General features: G+C 40.6%; 1 protein-coding gene across 15 annotated transcripts in view; it reads right to left on the bottom strand.

The window, feature by feature from the left end:
- LOC123975310 (kazrin-like) overlaps nucleotides 1-22,188 on the bottom strand; it is a 212,987-nt gene that overhangs the window by 3,912 nt on the left and 186,887 nt on the right. For 13 of the 15 annotated variants that reach the window (XM_046056676.1, XM_046056681.1, XM_046056680.1 and 10 more), the window contains 5 exons: nucleotides 14,270-14,461; nucleotides 4,256-4,392; nucleotides 2,406-2,576; nucleotides 1,886-1,969; nucleotides 645-834 (listed from right to left, as the gene is read on the bottom strand). In XM_046056676.1, the coding sequence (XP_045912632.1) occupies nucleotides 645-834; nucleotides 1,886-1,969; nucleotides 2,406-2,576; nucleotides 4,256-4,392; nucleotides 14,270-14,461 (774 nt within the window). The remainder of the gene's footprint in view (nucleotides 1-644; nucleotides 835-1,885; nucleotides 1,970-2,405; nucleotides 2,577-4,255; nucleotides 4,393-14,269; nucleotides 14,462-22,188) is intronic. The other 2 variants (XM_046056677.1, XM_046056678.1) reach the window with 2 other exon arrangements.

Raw genomic sequence — 22,188 nt, 5'->3', positions numbered from 1 at the left:
ACAGGGAAACAAAAGTCAAAGCGGCTAAGCTCTTCAAGGGAAAGCCGCGTTTTTACTGTTACTGTGTTTTGAATTTCAAACGAAAGTCAAAGCTGGTTGATGCTTTGACTTGCAGTTTGCGATGCATTTCAGCTGCCAGTGTACGCCTGTAGGGTGAGCCATGGTTCACATAAGTAGTCACAGAGAATGTCGTTTGTCCTCCTCTGTCTGTGATGTGTGTCTGCACAAGGGAGTTAAATGGTGAACCTAGAGTGTCAAGTGTTGTGAGGGGCCTGAAAAGTAGAAATAGGACCCATAGGATAGGAAACTTTTGTGAAAATACATTTAACTGGACAGATACAGTACTTAACATCCAACTGATCCTCAGCTGCCACCGTCGTCATATACAGAATCAACATTTGTGTGCGGCAAAGACAAATGGAAGCTGTAAAGCCAAAAACGTGTTCACTGTGCATGAAATGTCAAGAACGGAGCGTCATCAGTGGCAAACAATGCGGTCATACTGAGCGGACGGCAGGAGTGAATGTGTGTGAAGCAGGTTTACATGAGCATGCAGAGGGGTAAATTATGGTATGGCACCTTGTGTGAGTCAGTTCATGTACAAGATGAGGGTGTTAACGGTATGTGTGCTCATGTTGGCCTACCTTGTCTGTCAGTGGGATGCCCTGTGTGGACATAGAGGGTCTGCTGACTCTGTCTGATGGCAGCAGTCAGGGGAAGGTCAGCCTGCATCACCCACTCCTGGTTGTTGCCATTGACAACAGTTTCCGTGGGCATGGCCAGAGAGTGACGCTTGGGCACGTCCTTGGTCAGGGTGGCTAGTGACTGTTTGGCCTTGAGAAGGTAGACAGACAGACGCAATCAGACAGAAAGCAAGCAACAACAAGTAACAACGTTGTTTTTGAGTAGGTTGGTGTTTTTATTTATTCATAAGTCATATGTGTGCGCACGTCTTAAGTTATGTATCCAGAATCCTACTACTAGTTTCTGAGTGCATGCGGACATGCCAGTTCTTCTCTGTGCTTCACGTGGTTGTTGTCTCATGAAAAATGCAGCAGTATTCATGTTAGTCCTCTGTTGTGCGAAATCTCTTGTTGCCACTCCTGAGAGTGCAGTGGGGGTGGGGGGGTGGGGGGACAGAATATCTGGAGAACTGGTGTTTGCTGCTTTGCTTCCTTTTAGGGGTGGAAGTTAAGCTTTGGTGGGGTGTAACAATGGAGAAACTGGAAATAATGAAGCTTTTTCTATAAGTTTAATGAATATATTAGCTCTGTAGAGGCTGGACACAAAGCACAATTCACAACCTTTTAGAGCTACTGGAACCTGGGGAGATGTGTTTGTGCTTGTGTTTTTTGTATCTATTGCAAGTTTTTTTTTCACCCCTTTGTGTGTGTTTTGTGATTAGCCTTGACATGTGGGTGTTTTACAAATGCTTGAAATCTTGTTATTGTGCGAATCTTATCATCATGCCAAGCGACGGCAGGCTGCAAATCAACACCGGCACAATCAGCTTCATTGCAATCATCTCTACCTACCAGCGGTCAAACAATTATCAATCATAGGATTTGACATGCAAAAAAGAACACAATCACAAACCACTGGAGTAATCTAATGATTAGTTGTCAGAATATTGATGTATTTCCCCCCAAGCATTGCCTTGCTCAATTAGACCTAAAACACATTCCGATCAATCACAGAGGGAATCCGTGGGACCACCGATGTTAGGATCACTGGGAGCAGTCAGGGTCGGCTGAGGGTTAGTCAAAAACGTGCAGCTGAAGAATGGCTTTCCAAAACGACAATTAGGTCACAAGTAGGAGAGAGTTCCAGGGAGCGGGAAGGTCAAGAAAGGTAAAAAAAATTTAAGCTGGGGGCCCATCCTTACCGCCATGACCCTAGGAGAGTAGTCCCTGTCCGCAACCCGCTCAAACACCCGGTACTCCATTCTCTGATTGACACAGTTACTCATCTGGTGGGTTGGAGACATGAGGGATGGCTATACTGTACATTCAAAAGCTTTCTGTGTTTGATTATATACAATATACAGACAATAGTGCATAGTGACACTACTGAAACTTAATTTATGCTTTCTTATTTGTATCTGTACTTACTGCTATTGTTAATATATTCAACACGTGATGCAATGTGTTTGAGCCTTGGTAACTGTGCTTTGGTTCAGTTCAGTTCTACTGTCCTTCTATCTTTCCATTATTCTGGACTTCATTGGTGACTGTACTTTTGTATTTTACACATAAAAAAGCCCAATATCTTATATACACACAAAGATGCATGCTAAACATGGAGAAAATCACACTTTTCAATGACAAAGAAAGATTTTTTCATTTTAAAAGCATTAAAGGGAGTCTGTCTCTCTGCCTGCCTGGCTATCTTTTAGCCTGCCTCACCATGGCCAGTTCAGCCTCCAGCTCCTTGATGCGATTCTCCTTGAGGTCGAGCTGGGAGCGCAGCATCCCCGTGTGCTCCGTGGCCTCCTTGGTTTGCCGCCGCAGGTCCCACTTTTCTCTCTCCAGCAGGTCCTTCTCTTTGGCCAGCGCCTTCACTGCATCCTCGCTCTCCTAGTAGACACAGAGATCCTGATGAATTGGTTCACATATCAAGCATACCTTTGGAATATAGGTAAAATGAGTCAAACCTGCTAAATAACAGCACAGAACCAAATTTTAAATCAGTGAGGGCAATCATTTTTTCTAGAAAAAGACAAGGGTCTAAATTGTTACTAAACAGCTAATTCAGTCAGGACAACTTTCATCAAAGACTGATATTGCTACATGAAAAGCCATGAGGGAGAGCAGCTCCCCACCCTTCCACATGTCTACGTGGAAAAGCCATAAGGTAGGAAGAGCACCTCCCTGCCCATCCATGTGCATACCTGGAAAGCCTGAGGCAGAGAGCCGCAGTAACGAACACGTTGGACATGTTGAAGTGAAGGTAACTCCAAGCGACTGCAGTATGTGCAACAAAACCTCAAGAGTAAAAGGCAACTTTGTCGATACATCCATTAAACAAGCACAACATGTAGACGGGGTTAATTGATCCGCTCTGTCCACGTCTCTCATCCTCTATATTAAAAGCACACCGTGCTAACGCTAGCTTGGCAAAGCTAGATGTACAATGAGCTAAATGAAAGCTGTCTGTAGTCTAACTGTTAAGGTTAGATGCCATGTATCTTCAATCTGCACATTGTTACCTGCACTGAATCATGTAGACATAGGAGGACAGGAGCTAAGCTGCCTGAACTGCGTCTGTGTGGCTCTATCCGTGCACAGCGACATGACGCCCAGAACGCGGCAGCGCATGTTAGCATGTTTTATTCTATTTGGCCAAATTAATTCCCCAATGCTTCCGATAAGGAGATATGCCCAATTGGCCAATATTAATCGGATTGGTAATTATTGTGCATCCCTATCAGATACAGCCTGAAAGGTAGAGCTGGGGTGGCGGTGGGTTATGAGCTTTGCATAGGAAGCAGCGAGGATGGGCAGGTAGGCTACGGTAGCTTAAATAGGCACCTTGTCTGGAATTTGCCAATGAATGCTAAGAGCGGAATCAGCTGAGCTGTCAGCTGATGTGCTGCTGAGGATGCTGCTGGAATGAGCGGAGTTTGGCTTTGTTGTCTGCCTGAACAAACGCTATGCTTGATTTGCGATTGACTACTATAATCCTACTGTATACTACTATAGTTGTCCTGAGATGACATTAAAGCTTAAACAGTGCCTTTGCTTGACTGACTGAAGTAACACAGCTGTCTTAAACCTGCTGTTTATGTAACATCCCAGATAACCCTGTGCTTTTGCTGTCTGAGCATGAAAAGCAATACATGTTTCCTAGGCTATACAAATAAAATTTACTTGACTTGAACATCTAACCAATTGATACCAAGAGAAACTTCTCACTTATAGAAACGTAAACATCCTCACAGTCCCTTAAATTACATGTGCAGACAGTGTTGAACAATTCATTTTTCTTTACACTTGAGTAGATAAGTACACTGCACACCTCCATAAAATATTCCTATACAGCATTAACACTAACATTTTAAAGACTACTTCAGAGAAACAACACAAGGTCTCACGCATTTACTAAACCATTTCAGAGAAAAAAACTAATTTTATTTGGTTGTGTTGTTAGATACATAAACTACAATGTGCATCCAACCAGCAAACCTACAAAAGAAGAGACTCTTATTATGGAGGTTTCTGTGTGACTATATTTGGCCGGAACATGGGTGCCATACTTTTCTGTGCTGCTCATAGTTGCGTATGAAGTCGCGGAGCTGCTCCTCCCGGCTCTCCAGTGTGGCATAAAGCTGCTGCATCTGGTTCACCAGGTCTGCTTTCTCCGCCTTCAGGCGCTTACGGTCCGACTTCATGGCTGTAAAGAAGGACGAGAGACAGAGACAGAGACAGAAAGAGACACAGAGAGAGACAGAGAGGGGGAAGAGACCAGCAAGATTTGGTTGTAGGTGTGTTGGTGTGTGAACATGTATGCCAGCAAAAGTGCAATTGTTGTTTGTGAAATAGAATACATTTACATGTAAAGGAGAAAATAAAAATGAGGTTTAATAACTTATTGGTGGTGGGTTACATCATATAGATTGTGTTTTGAACAGAGTTTACACCATAACTGAGAGAAAGAAAACATGTTACAGAATGTGTGTCTATTGACACAGATAAAATGTTTTGTAGTGATGCGCTATTTAACTAAGTTATGAAGCATTTTAAGTAAAAACGTTAAATGCACCTGCTGCTGCCAGTCTAATGTGGCGTGACTGCGTGTTGATGAAGGGGTGAATCACACATGAACCCTCCTGTCAGACTCCTCTCTGCTGCAGGATTTGCTACAGGCTGGGTCTCTCTTTTCATCTATCTCTCTGCCACACACTCTGTCTAATCCTCTGGTACCTCACCCACGCATCATGATAAAGAATGTGGTTCAGCGTGGTGATTCAGAGAAGCTCTAATTTTCTCAAAGACAACATCTTTTTTCTCTCTCCTCTGCATCTGCCTCCTCTCCTGCTTTCTCTTGATTTTCTCCACCTCTTGCAATGCAAAGCTGTTTTCCAGACATCTGCTTAAAGCTGAGTTTCCCTCCAGCTATCTTTCCTAAGTGATAATGTATGCTTTTTTTTACATTTAATGTATTCTCACTGTGGCTGTCCACCTCTGTCTTCTCCACTTTGACATCTATTTGAAAGCACAGCAGCCCTGACTGTTCATCACATGTTCTCTGTGTTCTTCTTCATGCTTGTTATCATGTGTTCACCTTTCTTTTTCTTCCCTCTCTTTTTCCCCTCTGAGCCAGCTGTGTGTCATTAATTAACTTATATCACAGCCTTGTTAATTGCTTGACATTCACAAGTTGCGTCTAGGGAGCACGCTCAGGCAAGTGGAATGGAAGTGCAGTTTTACAAGGGCATATTCACCCTCTCGTTTTCCTCCTCCCTTATTTTTTCCTCCTGTCACCCATTCATATCTGTTCCTTTCACCCATTCTGCAGAGGTGCAATCCCCAAGCAAAAGGGATATAAAAGCCAAACTAGCCGGCATAGGGAAGACAAGAAACATCCCTCATTGGCCAAGAGCAACAGGAAACCTCCCAGCACCTGCCTTAGGATGTGAAATCAAAGCCGTCTTTGAGATGAGCCAAAAAACGCTGCTGCTGCCTCACATCCTGCACCTGTGACCGTTTGGCAACATCGACCCTCCTGGTGTCGGAGACAAGAAAGCACTCACTGTGACTCTCAGTAAAAGGGTCTATTCACATTCCCAAATCATGTTAGCACTGTTACTTACCATTTATGAACACTATAATGAACAAAGATGGTCCTGGAGCTCACTGCAGTTACCTTACGCTAAAGAAAGTAGGTGAGATGGGGAAGCACTAGCATGTCTCTTTCTGCTCATGGCCGTATTGATGACTACATACTCTGTGGCTCGGTCCAAGCCTCCAAGTATTATTACCCGATAAAACAAGGGGGAGGCCACCTGGGAACCATACAGAGCTGAAGCTAATGTGTGTTGGAGCTGTAGGAGGAGGAAGACACGGAGAAGAAGCTATTGGAGAGGCGTCAATTTAATAGTCTTTCATGGAGAAATTATATCTGTGAAAGCATCCTCTTTCTTGCCATGAATATATATCTTGCATTCCTCTATGTCTAAATTGTGCATAAGTGGTTGTCTTTGTGCAAAGCTGTGTGTGCCTCCATGTAAATTCAGATGCTAAAACCTACTCCAGCCTGCATAAGAAGAAGGACAGATCAAGACTCACATTCACTATAAAAAGTCATAGCCACTGTTCCAACTGCCCAATGTTAAAAACAAAAACACCTGCCTGTATAACACTCTCCTGACACATTCTCTAAAGTATGCATAAGTGTTTTTTAGCTCATCACATGAAGGCTCTTCTTCTATTAAAGCCCTTATGCTGTAAAGTAGTTTAATGTGAGCATCTACCACTGTAGTGGGCTACAAGCCTTTGTTTGCTGGGCTCTTCTATGACGCTTTGCAACTGGAGGGCTTAGATTGCCTGCAATGAGTCGGCCAACTCATTAGCTACTAAACAGGAACACTGGACTCCTCAGGGAGTTTCTACTGGCTGGAGCCAGTCCTCTATCAAAAATAACAAAGGAATAGTTCGAAACTTTGCTTTCTTTCTGAGAGTTAGATAAGAAGATTGACATCCCTGAGAGTTGTATGATAAATTAGAAGCTAAAGCCAGCAGCAGGCTAATTCAGCATAGCAAAAAATTGGAAACACGAGTCTCACTGGAGATGAGGACTTTACTGCGGCCAGACAAGAATGTTTTAAACAAACATGGTATAACATGTTAATTAGTAAGCTTTAGAGCTGCTGGTAGGTGGGCTATCTGTTTCCCTATGCTTCCAGAACAGTTTTAAATTACATTCAAATTCATTTAGTTTTGATGCCTCAGTCAAGCAAATAACAAGCTAGTTTCATATATTGTTATCACATTTTATTCGAGCTAATGCGTGTGGATGTGATGCGTTGCTTGTAAAAACACGGTATGGAAAATACAACACTATTTATTAAGTAAATCTTTCAGTGTACAGCTTATGTCACATAAAATAAGTCATATTTCTTTTAATTCATCCACAGCCATGTTAAGTGAGTGGACTATGTGTAGCCTAAATAAATGTTTAAACACAAGTGGAAGGCATTTGTATTGCATTGAAATTATGTACCTGGGTCATCCTGCATGTCTTGCATATATGTGTCCCCCTCCACCACCTTCACTACTCAGGAGGGATGAGCCTTACAGCAGATGGGTTATGAAGGGGGTTGAGCTCCGGTGTCCCCTTTCCTCTGGCACACAGGCATAGCGTGTGTGTGCATGTTTTACCCACCAAACAACATAATTTTTCTTGCTTCAATCTCACCAAAAAGAATGTCTCTTAACAAAGTATAACATAGTTTGGCAGGGTTGTATGGGCTAGGAGAAAATTGTTGAGTTACCTTCATCCCTCGTTTCATTCGTCTCGGTTTCCCCCCATATACTGCATAAACAGTAGATATACCATAGATAAAGGATTAATGATTTGATGTATGGTGGTCAGGATAGTAAGGGATAGGGAACAGGGGAAGATGGCGAACTGTTTACTAATTGAGCAGCTGTATTTTTTTTTAAAACTTATACTTGGGTTGAGCATTTGTCTGATTTAGTTTAATTATTTTGTCAGGTTTTTTTGAAGTTGTGAGTCTACCATTTGCCATTCTGCTTCCTCTTAGTAGAAGGATTAGGGTATGTCCCAGTCACTGTTTTGTGATTGCCTTCCCCTCTCTGATACATGAATGGACACCAGAAGATGGTTATAGGTCGATTACACTGCACGAGGAGAAATTTCTTGGAGTTTTTTCCTGCTGTGAAAACATGCCACCCCAGGAATCCCTTTTGTAAGTGACATGAATTCAAGCTGACCAGAGCGGCAGTTGTTTGTGAAGAAGATGCTACAAAGTGTTTACAGCTACCTTTCAAGGCTACGGGGGGGCATTGTTGGACACTCAAAGGATGTTTTTAGTGGACTGTCTATTTAAAACACTGAATAAACAGCAAAAATGTATATATTACATGTTATAAGGCCGAAGAAATAAGTCTAGGGATAATCAAGTAACAAATGTTTTTCAGCTATCTGATAATCCTTGATTGTAAAGAGACAAAATCAACCTCAGCCATCTCGTTCACTGCAGTTCCTACCTATCACTGTGTTACGCTTTTCACATCCCACTCACACTGCTTGTCTCTGGTTAAATAACAACCTGCATTATCTGATGTGCCCCATCGATTATGTTACAAATATAACAAGACCCCACCTAACTAATTTCTGCATGGACACACAAATGACACCAGAGTATGACAACAATACAGGGAAAGCATAGAATATGCAGTTTTTCAATGAATTAAATACTGCATTTTAGCTAAGACTGCTATCCAAGCAAGTTCAATTTACCTGCCACACAGGATCACAAAGATAGGCTCACCCCTTCAGAAAATGATGTTCTTGAAATCACTTCACACTGACACTACTCCATATAACTCCAGTCCTAAAGAGAAGGTGCAGGCTTTTAGTCGGCTCTTAACATAATTATTTGGGGAGAGAACAAAAGAGACATCGGCTCATTGGAGGGAGTCCAGTTTTCACGGTTTGGGATTTTCAATCTGCTGAATAATGAAGTAGGAGCCTCAGAGCCGCACAGTGTGCTCACTTCCTCGGTAAAAACAAACTAAGGGGTTCTATGACGATAAATGCATTGGCACCGTGTAACAGTCCTTACTGTAGAGCTAGTATCAGACTTCTTTGCAGACATGGTGATACTAATTACAGTGAATTAATGTTTTATTATGAATTTCAAACCTCAGTTTGTCATTAGCATTTGGTTTATGCCCAGCTTATATTTTATACGTTATCCATTAAATATAGATCAACCATTGCTGACTAATCGGTGATCTGGAGGTGTGTGTGTGTGTGTGTCTGTGTGTGTGTGAATGATAGTGTGTGCAAACTATTTAAACAGCAGAACTGAGACATCAGGGAATCAAGGGCAGAATCATACTTTGATCTCATAACAGCACCTCATTACTCACCTCTCTGTCTTCGCTGGATCGAAAACAAAATTAACAAGCGCTGTAAAAGGCTGAGACTAATTGTTCAGATGCAAGCCATGTTAACACCACTTTAACAGCTGAGTGCAAAGTGTAGGTCAGCTGCGACAGAGATTCTGATACAACGGTACTGGTACAATGTCTCTTTGTCTAACTGAGGTATACCCGATAACCACGAGGGGCTGCTCGGATCCAGACACGTGTTCTCACTCAAGACCGATTTGAATACAGTGAGGTGCAAATTGAGAGAGCAAAACTGTCCTCATTACCTGTTACGATGAATGCAAAACCAGACCAGCCCACAATGAAATTAGCTGGTTTCCAAAATTTAATTGGAGTGTCAAAAAAAGAAAAAGAAAAGCCTTCATTGTTTAAAAATAAAAGACATCACTAAAACCGCTGCAATTACTTTAATGTTATCAGGTTAAGTGGCCTGATGAGATTGAGTGCGTGTGCGTGTCTCTCTGTGTGTGTGTTGATTTTGAAATGCCTGGTGAAGGAAGAGGGCTTGTAGTCAAGGACAGAGCTGCTTTCTGAGTACGGTGTAGCGTGAAATGACACTAAACAGAGCAGGCACACTGTGCTTTGATGATACATAGCCGTCTGCTGCTTTCATTTAAGCTCTGGATTGACTGGGAGTCCCTTAGTGACGGTAATTAGCCAAAGCGTAAATAGCTAATTAAAAACAACAGAGAGGGCCAGCTATACTTTGAAAATTCATTAAACACAACTTTGATGACAACGTCCAAATAAGAGTCGGGTAAACCTATAAACACCTTTCGACAGTCTAACTGCATTAGCCATTGTTCTCTCATATTTCCTTCACTTTAGGCTTTGGAGATTGCCTACCAGTTTCAGTTCATCATCAGTTGTGTACTTTAAAGTAGGGGGGATGAAATGACTCCAAGCAGCAGCTATTGGGTTGGATCGAGTGCCCACGGGCCTCATAACAAAACCTGCAATTGTGAGAGGTTGGCAATTACCCACGATTACAATTATAGTCCTCACAGGCTAATGTCTGGCACACAGTGGGAGTGAGCTCAGGTCTTAACATTGAAACTGTGTGGGCATCACACCAAACAAAAGCAGTGGGTGGGGGGGAGACACACGAAGAGACAGCGAGGGAGAAAATGAAGAATAACTGGAGAGAAAACAGACTGAAAATCAGTGCTCCTATCTGCGTTCTCCATTTTGTATTCATAGGCACCAGAAAATCTGCATGTAATTTAGCTGACTGAGGTAGGAGTGGCAACACAGTTTCTGTGAACCATTCCCAAAGTAAACAGGTATTATCTCAAGTGGCAGAGAGCAAAGGAGGGGATGAGGCATTTGGTTCGCACCACTTCATCACTCCAGCCTTTCGCTTTTTTCATCCAAAGCAGAACTACAGGAAAAAAAAGAAATAAAAACTAAAAAAACACAAAGCTACTCTGCTTCACAATAATTGTTGGTAGCACTTCAATAAAAACCCCCAGGGCGCTTACGTTCTCCAAACATTGCTCTCATTCTTCGAGGAAAACACTTTGCCAGAGCATCTGGTGGGATGTTCACAATATGCCAGCCTTGTGAAAACTGTGGGAAATCAAATAGAGTCGACATCTTGCCTCCAATCAATTGGCAGCATACAAAAATTGCTGTAGTTAATGAGGTATTCTCAAGAACATTTGGCCTATGTTTTTTCCACTTTAAACCCCAACTACTAATGAGTTTTTTTTTTTTTTTTTTCCTGTATCACAAACCCTTCAAACACAAAAAGTAACCAGACAAATAATGTTGAGTGCTTCAGGAACATATAGGTAACTAACTAACAGCTATCTGGTTTTCCAGGAGTGACCCAGTATTAACAAGACTCGGACTTGAGCTGGGTCACAGCTGATGTGGTCCTGAGAAGCCCACCATTAGATGTTCCGACCCTGCAAATGCGGTGAACCTAAAGCTACTCAATGTAATCCTGACACCAAAAGGCTGAGTAATTTATTGCAAAACATAGGGAATTTTATCTTTCAAGTAGTTCAAATGTCCTTTAATAGTAACAGCAAGACAATTAAACCAAAATGTAATGTCCTCTTTCACATGAGTAAACAAATGTATCAAACTTACTAAATGAGATATACTAAAGGCTTCAGTATGCTTCAAATGAAGTGCTTGTTGGATTGTTAAACAGCATCTGAAACCCCCATTCAAATTGAATCAGAGGGGAGGCGATTTTCCAAAACAGATAATACAACAATCACAACCACTCAGCAGTTAGGCAAGTGTACAGAGGTGTTAAAGTAAACTGTAAATATTTCTGCAGACAAAGCCAAAATTCATTTGATGCTACCCACCAAAGAGCAAAAACTTAGTTAATACAGTTGCCGGCCTTTCATAAGATGTCTAAAAGATGGTTTTAAAATCAGGGGCAACTGAACTAGTTCGATGATGCTTGAAGATGTTTCGCCTCTCATCCGAGAGGCTTCTTCAGTTCTGCCTTTCATAGCTGTCTTAAAAAACAGAATATTTGGAAGCTGAAGTCTGAGCAAGCCACAGTGTCAGTGTATGAAGATGAAGGTGTGTGACAACCCTGAACTAAGAAAAGAGCTGGGAACCAGCTACTATTGTACCGGCCAGGTCGTATGGAAAACTACAATAAGAAAATATAAATTATTCAGAAATTCTAATTCAGCTTCTGCTCTTTTGTTAATATAAAATAGCTTTAAGAGCAAAAATATCTACGGTGTCTTCTCACTCAAGTTCACAGTGAATTTGATTTGACTCTTTGAACCTACTCCAATAGAACCAAACTTGAATGTGACAACAGCCAGTTTCCTGTTGTCTTCCCACACACCCCATCTTAATTGCAGACCAGATCCACCCTGCTTAATGTTTCTGGACCTTGTAAGCAAACCAACATCCCCCTTTATAAAGCTGATTCCTGTCAGTGCCTGCTGGGCTTGGTAGGCTTTGCCCTTCATTAACAGGCCTGAGTCATACAAATGACTGTATGAGCCTGTGTGCAGCCCAACATCCAGCTGAAGAAGAGATAAGTATTTGTTTGATGTGTGCTCTATTCTGCTCTGCCCCAGCCCATTTTGTTTTTGTTCAATTCTTCCAAAAAGCGTAGGCTGCGAGTGTCAAGTGAAATGTCGCAGCAACAAAATCCCCTGACAGCGTGTCATGTGTTTGTCTGATACCAAATGGTGGTTTTGTGCACTGCCTCATTCCATGGGCGATAATTCTTTGAAAAGAAGGATTCACTGCCACGCTGATGACATCTCTGCTTGATGCCCTGCAATCCACTGTGCACTGCCTTGCAGAAATTGTTCATTACTTTACCTTGTGCAAAGTCTCTATGAAGGCAATTTCTCAGTGAATTCCCATTTCGCATACACTCAAAACAGATAACCAAATACTGTGGTTGTTGATTAGTAACAGACAGGAATCTGTACCATACATCAGTACTTCATCAGTTCTGAATAGATAATTATCAAGTGTTGAGGCACTCTCTAATGTGCTCTCTTTTTTGTGGTAACCTGCAACCATAAGGTTAATGTATATGTAATCACACTTAAACATTAAACAAGTCTTTCATAGTAGCAAAGACAATAACATTTCCTTTTCATTAAACTATTATCTGTGTCACATAATGAAACCTGATTCTAGTAAGGTAGCAGGTAGAAAAGCACTAATTTTCAGCATGAAAACAGCGTGTAAACACAAAAGACATTATTAATTCACAGAGCTGTTTGTAATTATTTTGGGGCAAGTACAGGTCAAGTCTCAAATCATTAGAGATAAGTCCAAGTCAGGTAATAAATCTTCATACGAAAATTGCAAGCCAAGACACAGTCCCTAAATGCTGACCATTTTAATAATACATTAGTCTTTCATTTATCTGTTAATAGCGTTTCGTTCTATGTAATTGAGACAAAGTCCTTCAATGTGCTCCTCTCATAATTAAATATTCAAAGTGGGCTAGACTTGCCCGTAACTGTCATTAATATTTGTTCATTGTTCATAGATTTGTTGTAATTTTTTGTAAAGTCTAACTCAAGTCCACAGCTCTGGTGTGAAAAAGAGCTTCTGAGGTAGAAAATGTAATATACCCCCAAAAAATTATAAAACATTGAGCTGAAAGGTAGTCTAATATACATAACATACATAACATGCTAAGATATTTTCTCATCTTTAACCTCAGAATGCAGCATTGTTCTAGATAGAGTGGCGTTTCTACAGTACATTGTGCTGTGTGTACATCAGGATATGTGAGCAGTGAGTGGGAACGGAGTGACGGCGTAGAACGGCTATTTTTGAAAAGTCAAAGCGTCACTGTCCTCTCTCACCCCCAAAACACCACTCCATCTCTGAAGCGGAACACATGCTAATGGGCCAAAAGGCAGCTAATGGGCAGCATTAACCACATTGTTACAGACACTTGTATTAATATTATGTTGACACAAAAAAATGCACTGGGGTTCAAGCCTTATGGAGAAAAAGAGAGCGGGTTTTCTCTCAGCATGAATTGGGAGAGGCAAAAAGAAAATCGATAGGAGCTCTGAACAAAAAGATTACAGAATGTTTCGAGCAGGAAGTGAGTTTTGCGGCAGCTTCACTCTGCTTTCCATACATCCAATTTTTACAGGGCACCTAGTTTCGTTGTGTTCATCAAATAAAGGCTTTCTAAAGTATGGTGGATATCGTTTTTCCTTGACCATTGTGAATTGCAGTATGAATTGTAACAAACTACTAGTTGTTTTAGTGTTGATCATGTCAATCAACACAACAAAATGTTTTCTGGAACAGCATGTAAAAATCAACAGGACATGTTAAAAAATTGTCATTCACTATGGTCAACCAGGATGGACAACAAATGTGGGGAGAGAGAGAAGAATGAAAGACAAAATATGAAATGCAACAAAGGTCCCCATGCGGCCTGAATCAAACCAGACACATTGCGGCAGCAAGCCACAAAAACTACTTCAAATACTTAATTAAAATGAAACCTAATTTATTTTATTCCATTAAAACAGACACTGTAAATATTATCCGCTACCACTGGCTTGCTTGCAGCATTATTGTCCATATTTTATATTCACAATGATGTTAGTGTTTCAAATAACACACAGCTTCTTGTTTACTGGCGGGGTCCTCACCTTGCAGAGCCTCCTTGGCTCGGTCCAGCTCCTGCTCCTTCTGGGCCAGCTGCACGCGGAGCTCGGTGGCAGAGAGCACGTCGGCCGAACAGCCTCCCTGGGTCTCCTCCAGGTCCTTACTCAACATGTCCTTCATCTGCCGCAGCAGGTGCACCTCCTCCTGGAGCTGGGCCACCTCCTCACGCAGCAGGACTACAACACACAGAGAGGAAATGGAGCTTTAGCAAGCTGACAGCAAAACAGGCCCAATATATTCTTAGCAAAAATGTGCACAGCGTTGATTTAGCCAGACAGTCTTAACAGTTAATTTTTAAGCCAAAGTAAAAAAGGCAATCCCAGCAGCGAGAGATGGGTCATAAGCGTACCAGATCCAGTCTCACAGAGGTGCGTTAGCTTTGAATAGCTACATGACTGCAAATATGGTTTGATATGAAAAATCGACTTAACATCACCATTAAAGGTTATGGTTTAATTTGCAATTGAGATAACTGCAATGCCAAATTACTGTCATTAATGAGCATCACAGGGGTAGGTGGGGTCCAGCGGTAGAGACAAGACATTGACATTATAATGAAATTCATCTTTGCAGCTTCCTATCGAACCTGCTGTGACAGTGGGATTATAAGAAAAGGAGAGAGTTGTTTCCATTTAACATTCAGTGGCCGGTGCTGTAAAGAGTTCCTTCCCGGCGTTGTCACAAAGAAGTAAACAATAAAATGAAAACAGTGGCAGAGAGAAATAGATTTGTCATCGCAATTTGGCTCACTGGAAATGTTTCAAAGTGCTTTTCAAAGTATCATCAGCAGAGAGAGGGCTGCACTTGCCTTTAAAACAAGCCACAACAGGCAAATGTCACACTTCAGTTTCTCACATCAAAACTCAGAAGAGAAATATTTAATCTAAAAATATGTCTCCTTTTATTTTGCACGCTGAATGTGCTTGTCTAGGTGGAGCGTATGGAGAGTAATTTATATAAGGATGAGTATAGTCATTCTGCTCAATTTCATGCATCCTCGGGGGGGTTGAGGAAAACTGCTCAGCCCTATCTTGCAAGGCTCCACGATCAAGTGCCTTGCATAAATCACACTTCGTAGTCTCATCTCCCAGCTCCAATATTACTGTCTGAAAAACTAAAATCAATCAGAGATGAATGGGGGAACCGAGAATAGGAGACTGAATATGACAAAATACTGTCAGAGGAACAGACAATTAAAGACAGATTGCACTTTAGCTTTTTAATAAAGGCCAGGGTTATTATTTTGAAGTGTTTAAAAGTATAGTAAGGATCACCATACAGAAATATGAGTCAGAAAAACAGCAACTGCTTTGGATTCTGCAGAGCATCAGTGGAAATAATCCTCTCATACAGTACATTTGCCCATAATGCCTTTTTAATACGCGTGGTGTCTTTCACCATTATTACACCATAACATCAGTGAGATTAAGAAATCTGTTAATTGCCATTTAGAAAATGTTACGCAACTTGACATTTGTGGAACAATTATCTCTACTTAGCATTAGCAACAATGGAGCCTCTTGTTGTAAAGTTTTGTTATTACATATCTCACAGAGGACAGTCAAGTGAATCTCTACAATGCACTCTGGAGTCTTAATCTGTGCTCATCAGTCATAGATTTCATATTGCCACTGTTTCTGTCACATCGTCCCGTATACAACATTTGGCAGATGTGATAACAGAAACTGGCTGCCAGCAGTATGTATAGTGGACCATCTGTTTCCTGAAGCTGAACCTCTAGTGTCACAAAATTGGACGGGTCACACCGGACATAATCTCTGCATAGTAACTCTAGACAGCAATCCAAAAAGCTGATTTGGTTAATTGATCTTGTTTTGTAAAATAATGAATGTATGAATCTTCTCTTGTGGAAGCTTTCAGCAAAAATAAATAAATAAAAAAGATAATTTGGTCCAAAACATTGCATTGCATTTGGACATCGGATATGTAGTCACTTTTAAGTATAAGTTAGACTGTTAACAGAACACATAAACGTAAAAAATACCTTACAATTTAATGCTTCCCATGACAATACCACAAACAAGGACCTAAAATAAACACCTGAAGTTTACATGACAAGCTTCACAAAGGCATTGTTTATTGCGGGGATGTAGCCTTGAATTCACTATATTGTATTGTGTATGTGTTTATGGTTTTCTGTCTAGTCCCTGAATGTGTCAGCGTTGACACAATCATTGCTGTTGTATGTTGTGACTGACACATTTATCTTGGAACAGTTCCTTCCTCCTATAGCAGACCTGGTGTTATGCTCCCATCTTCCCCTCACTGCAACCCACAGTTGTTGTGACTGATATGTTACGCAAGGAAACTAGAGATGGTTCGACAGCAAACTAGTGTGTGGGTGTGTGCGGCCCTGGTACATTTTAGCACCACATGGATCACTTTAGCTCTCACCTTTCCTCCCCTGAAACTAAAATGAACCTTTACGATCAGTTCCGGGCTTGTACGACGTGCACCTGCTTCTCAGGGCTGTTGAGTCCTTTAATTTGTGTTCACTGACTAAATGTAAGTGGCTGAGGACAAGGGCTGCCTGCTAAATAACGAAAATGAAATGTAAAAGAGGTTATTAGGAGAAGGGTCGAGAGAAGAACGTCGGCGAGTGGATTGTCATTACACAGAGGTATACTTAATGGACCCGATAATAGAACCACATTTTACAGAGCAACTCAAGCAGCGACACACTTACTGGCAAACCAAAGAGATGGCCTGTCCTGGAAACAACCGACTGCAAGATACAGTTCATTGGTGTATAAAAATCCCATAATAGTCACAGACTTGCTTTGATTACTCATTCCTTGAGTTTGCATTTATTGGTTGTGCAAAGGCAGCAAAACAGGGAGACATAAAGAAGGGACGGCGACACTGAAAATGTATCTTAATATGACACTCACTCCCTTATAGAATAAAGATACTGGGGCCTCACATACTTAAAACATTCTGACTGGGTTTGTCTTAATTGATTTTTAATGGAAGCTTATCCACGTCGTTACCTCCCACACTTACTTATAATAACCACAACTTCACCATAAAAAAGCAGTTTAACCAGCTGTGAGATTGATCACTACAGAAATACAGATAATGAACCAAATATAATTGTATAAAAATTGATTTAACCACTGCAACAAAGAGAGGAAACTTAACTTGTTATTGGAAACTACAAAAGCTGCAATTTTGCACCTTCTGCTGTTTATCACAGTGGGACATCAAAAAACAAACAAACAAAAAAAACATTTCTTCAAGGTAACAGATAGGGAGCATGGTAAATTGTCTGCCTAGTGGTAGCTGTCTGTTTAGCATTCACAGTCCAAACTAAACACTGAAAAATAGCATTTAGCTATTATGCACCATAGAGCCTATACAAACCAACATCCAAATGATACAGAGACTCTACAACTACCTTTCAATCCAGCTTGCACTTACATACTGAACTACCTTCTATGTGTTAGTGTCGCTTTGCAATTAATCTTGAAATATTTTTTAACCTTCAAATGTGTGTTTTAATGTTTTATGATGCTCATTTTAATGCATTATGTAAAGCACTTTGAATTACCTTTGTGAATGAAATGTGGTTTAATAATGAACTTTGCCTTGCCCTAGCAAATTGCATGACTGTCAATGGCAAATTTACTTTTGCATTACATTTGTCTGGCAGCCACCTGTCCGAAGTGAATGCCTTCAGCCTGCACAGGAGCACATAAGAGCTACAGTAGATTCAAATTGTAAACATCTAAGAGAGCATGTTCAGTCTGGCAGTACTTAAGAGTTCTTGAGATGTCAGTAAGTGACACTGGGTGTCGATGTGTAACCCAGGAAGTGTAATAGCACCACAAAAACTAAAGGTTAATATTTATACTATTGGAGCATGTTAGAATGGCCATGTAAAGTTAGGCTGAATTTGCAATGTACAGTACATAACTTGGCAGAAAAAGAGAACAGACCTGTGCTCTGTCAAATCCCTGCCTTCAACTGTCATTACTGTCTGTGTGAAGCAGAGAATACGTTCCAGACGAATAGACCAATTCTTACCCCTTCTCAAAGTTTCACAAGGAGCAGATGCTTCATGATAAAAATACACCTAAGGAACATATATGGAGAAGATTGTGATTTTACATCCTCATGCTGCTGTCTCCTGAACTACATGAAAAACACTTGGTGATTCAGTTCTGTGTCATAACACTGAATAAGACAACCGGGTGGTGTACAGTTTACATACATGTTTTGCAGTTTTGGCCACTCATTTTTCAATGTCCGCATCGTGTCTAGTTTGGCATGGAGCTTCCTGATAACTGCAGTCTCTCCTGCTTTCCCTTCCAGGACTGCAGCTCATTCCCATGGACGATCCTCCCTGTGACGTTTGCAAACTTTTGTGACATGTGTGAGGATCATAATTTTGCATTTATGTATTTGCGTATCAGGCTTGGGGAGTAACGGAGTAGATGGAACGGCGTTACTTAATTTGGATACAGAAAAAAGGCAGACGTAATCAGATTGCAGATACCTTGATTTAAAATGGGGATTATTAACAGGATTACAATCTAAAAATGCATTTTTTAAATAATCAATAATAAATTTAAACTACCACGCACTTGCGCATACTGTAAATTATCTCACAATACCACTCAACTGAAATTTTCTGCCGCTGACACCATCAAAACATGGCCACTAACAAAAACGCCTTCACTGGGTGGAAATTTAGAAACAATTTTATTTTTTAAATCAGAAAATGGGAACAACAATGCAGCCTTTGCTTGCCAGCTTTAAAATCCCTGTCACTATCCAAGGACTCGACGTCTACACTTACAGGTGAGACCAACACAGCTACACAGAAATCCAGTGGGCTAATGTTAACGTCAGTTAGCTAACATTACCTAACCTAAAAGCTATCTTATTGATATTTTACTTTTCTCTTGTCTTTATTTGCACATGTGGCAACAGTACTTTACTTTAATTTTTTGATACATTTTTTCAAAGAGGTCATATTGTGCTCATTTTCAGGTTCAAAATCTTATTTAGGGGTTGTACTAGAACAGGTTTACATGGTTTAATTAAAATATATATATATATATATATATATATATATATATATATATATATTTTGTCATACTGCACATTGCTGCAGCTCCTTTTTTCACCCTGTGTGTTGAAGGCTTCGTTTAAGCTATGGAGTGATACATCTTGCCTCTACATGATCTTTGTTGGGAGTTGCACATGCACAGTTCCTAGTTAAGAACTACTAGCCAATCAGAGGCAAGAAAAGAAAAGAATTTGAGTAGGTTTCCAAGTTTTTCAGATTGTGTTCATGAGATCATTTCCCCACAGCAGCCACAAATGTCAAATGTTGCACATCTCAGCCATGGCTGCTGTTTGTAGCCCCACACCCACTCAACTGTCAACAAAAAAAAACATCTGGCCTTAATTGCTTCTCAAACCAAACAGGAAAAAAAAGGTGACAAATATATAAAGAGACGTTTCTGTCAGTGTGTAGCACTGTGAGCACAAATAAAGTTTGACAGCACATGGTTGTGTTTTAGTTTGCAGTGGTGTGAGTCTGTTACCATCACAACCTCAGTACTAGTAAGGATGAGAGGATGTATCAAGGACGGATGTTTGCTACCTCACTGCTGTTAGCTCAGCCTTGAACACCACCTGTTCCCCACTGGCTGAAAGACGCAAGTCTGACAGTGTAGCATATAGTTCAATAGTATTTGGTAAGCTAATGTGTATGTCATAATCCCTTATTTCACAGGAAAACTGTGAGCGAACACCACTACGGTGTAGTCGGTCAAAGCTGAATCAAGGAATCAGGGAAACATCTGACTCCTCAGCTCTTAAATGCTCTACCATGTTCACAAGCTAGTCGCTAACTGTGTATTTTGCTTGGAGCTTAGCAGTTGGGGTTTTTAGAGCTTTTTCACTTGTAAAGAGCTATCTGCTGCAACTGAAGACAACGCTATTGAGAACAGTGAACCAAAGTGCGTTAACTAAAACTGTACAGCTAAACAATAAGCTGAAACTCACTACAAAGCTCTGTAAAGCTGAGGGGAGTTGCAGGTTTGGGTGGAAATTCTCTGTAGGTTCATCACTGCCACAACCTTTCACATTGTTTGTACATTGTCATTATAAAAATATCGACTTTAGCTGCTTTAAGTCCCGGTCACACCTGAAGGTGGCACAGTAAAATTAAATTGCTTTTCATTAAACTAACTGTTGGCTTTTTTACATATTGTCTGATAGTCTGACTACTTGTGACTCATAACTTTACCAATAACATTACCAATGTTACTGTTCTCCCAGATCTTAACAATTAATGTCAATGTTATTATCACTGTACCAACAGGAATGATAGCAAAAACTAAACTCACCCAAATCACACACTGACATAACCATGTTTAGCACCAGTGTATCTGAAAAGTACCTAAACTGCTTTGAGTTTGCTTTAATTCTGCAGACTAATATAAAGCACTTCTTCACAGTTGATACACTTCAATACAATGAGATAAAACTATTCACAAAAAAATTAAGCAAATGCACAATGATAAGACAAAGACACAATTAATATAGAAAACAAATACATCACTAGCCATGTTTCCATCCAATTGTCATGCAAATTTTAAGCATACTTTTGAAATTAACTATGGCAAGTGTGTTGGGAATATACGGTGTTATGCAGAGTTTTGCATGCCTGCCGAGAATTGCATGCACCTCCAAATAATGCTTTTAAACGCTATAATATCCTTTGTAGGGTTCATCAATGGTGATAAATGATTCAAAGTATGTATTTTATGAAAGTTTAGAGTTGTTAATATTTTGTTACACTCAGTAGAAGTATTATTCATTAAGATTCAGCAAAAATATGCGGTGATAACCGCGTTTGATCAGTGTGCAGAGCAAAGTATCTGAATAGGATGTTTAAGAGATGAATGCATAATTCGGCAAAACAGATGATTAAGGCTATCTGCCAAGATTTGCATCCACCTCTTCTCTCAGCACAACCGGCCAAGACGCCGCCAGCAGAAACAGCTGATCAGTCGTGAGTTACAAGTTTACTAGGTCAGAACTTATTCGGAAAAAGTGTTTCCATCTCCCATTTAGCGCATTTACTCTTTTTCGACAAAGGCAAAAACCACCTCAAGCGAGCGTAAAAACGTTGCGAAACTGAGGATTTTTCTTTTAATTTTACCAATTTTTCCATCAACCTTTTCTAATGCGATACTTCAAAATGCGCATTACAAAACACTGATAGAAACACGGCTACTAAAGGTCTTGTGACTGAAGCATTAGCAGCTTTGCTAGTAAAAGCATTAGCTTGGTGTTGTTTTCTGTTTGTAGTACCCAGGAATCACACAATTGTAAAACAAATAGTTGGGGCTTAATGTGTTTCTCTGACTATAGTCTTGTGCAACTGTGAAGTACCACAAGGATTAAACTGAGGCTGATGACAACTGACAACTTTGTCTCTGACTCGATCGGCGAAGAAATATGTGCATTCATTGACCCTCCTTGAAATTCCCTAAACGGGCTCGCCTCGAGTTATTATGATTCATCGAAACAGTAAATAAAATCTCCATCCTCTGCCACCGATTTAAACGCCTGCTTAAATGTGTGCATTTGCATAATAACGGCAATGCATCAGCTGACATGCAGTTGGTACCAGTGAATTATGAATCTGATCAGTGTCATTTCCTATTTGCATGATTTAAGCAAAATGGCTGAAGCTGTCTCCCTGAATAATCCCACAGCCTTTGAGTAACAGCTTTGGTATGGTGGAAACCAGTCATAAAACGGTTAAATATCAGCACTTCTCTAGGGATGCAAAATCTGTCACCTTTTCTCCTGGATTTAATGGCGCAAAAACAAGATTAAACGTTTGAGAAGAAAAAAG

Source organism: Micropterus dolomieu, linkage group LG08 (genome assembly GCF_021292245.1).
Source record: "Micropterus dolomieu isolate WLL.071019.BEF.003 ecotype Adirondacks linkage group LG08, ASM2129224v1, whole genome shotgun sequence".
Classification (NCBI taxonomy): Eukaryota; Metazoa; Chordata; class Actinopteri; order Centrarchiformes; family Centrarchidae; genus Micropterus; species Micropterus dolomieu.
Note: the sequence above shows the minus strand (reverse complement) of the source record. Positions and strands in the feature narration are given on the sequence as shown.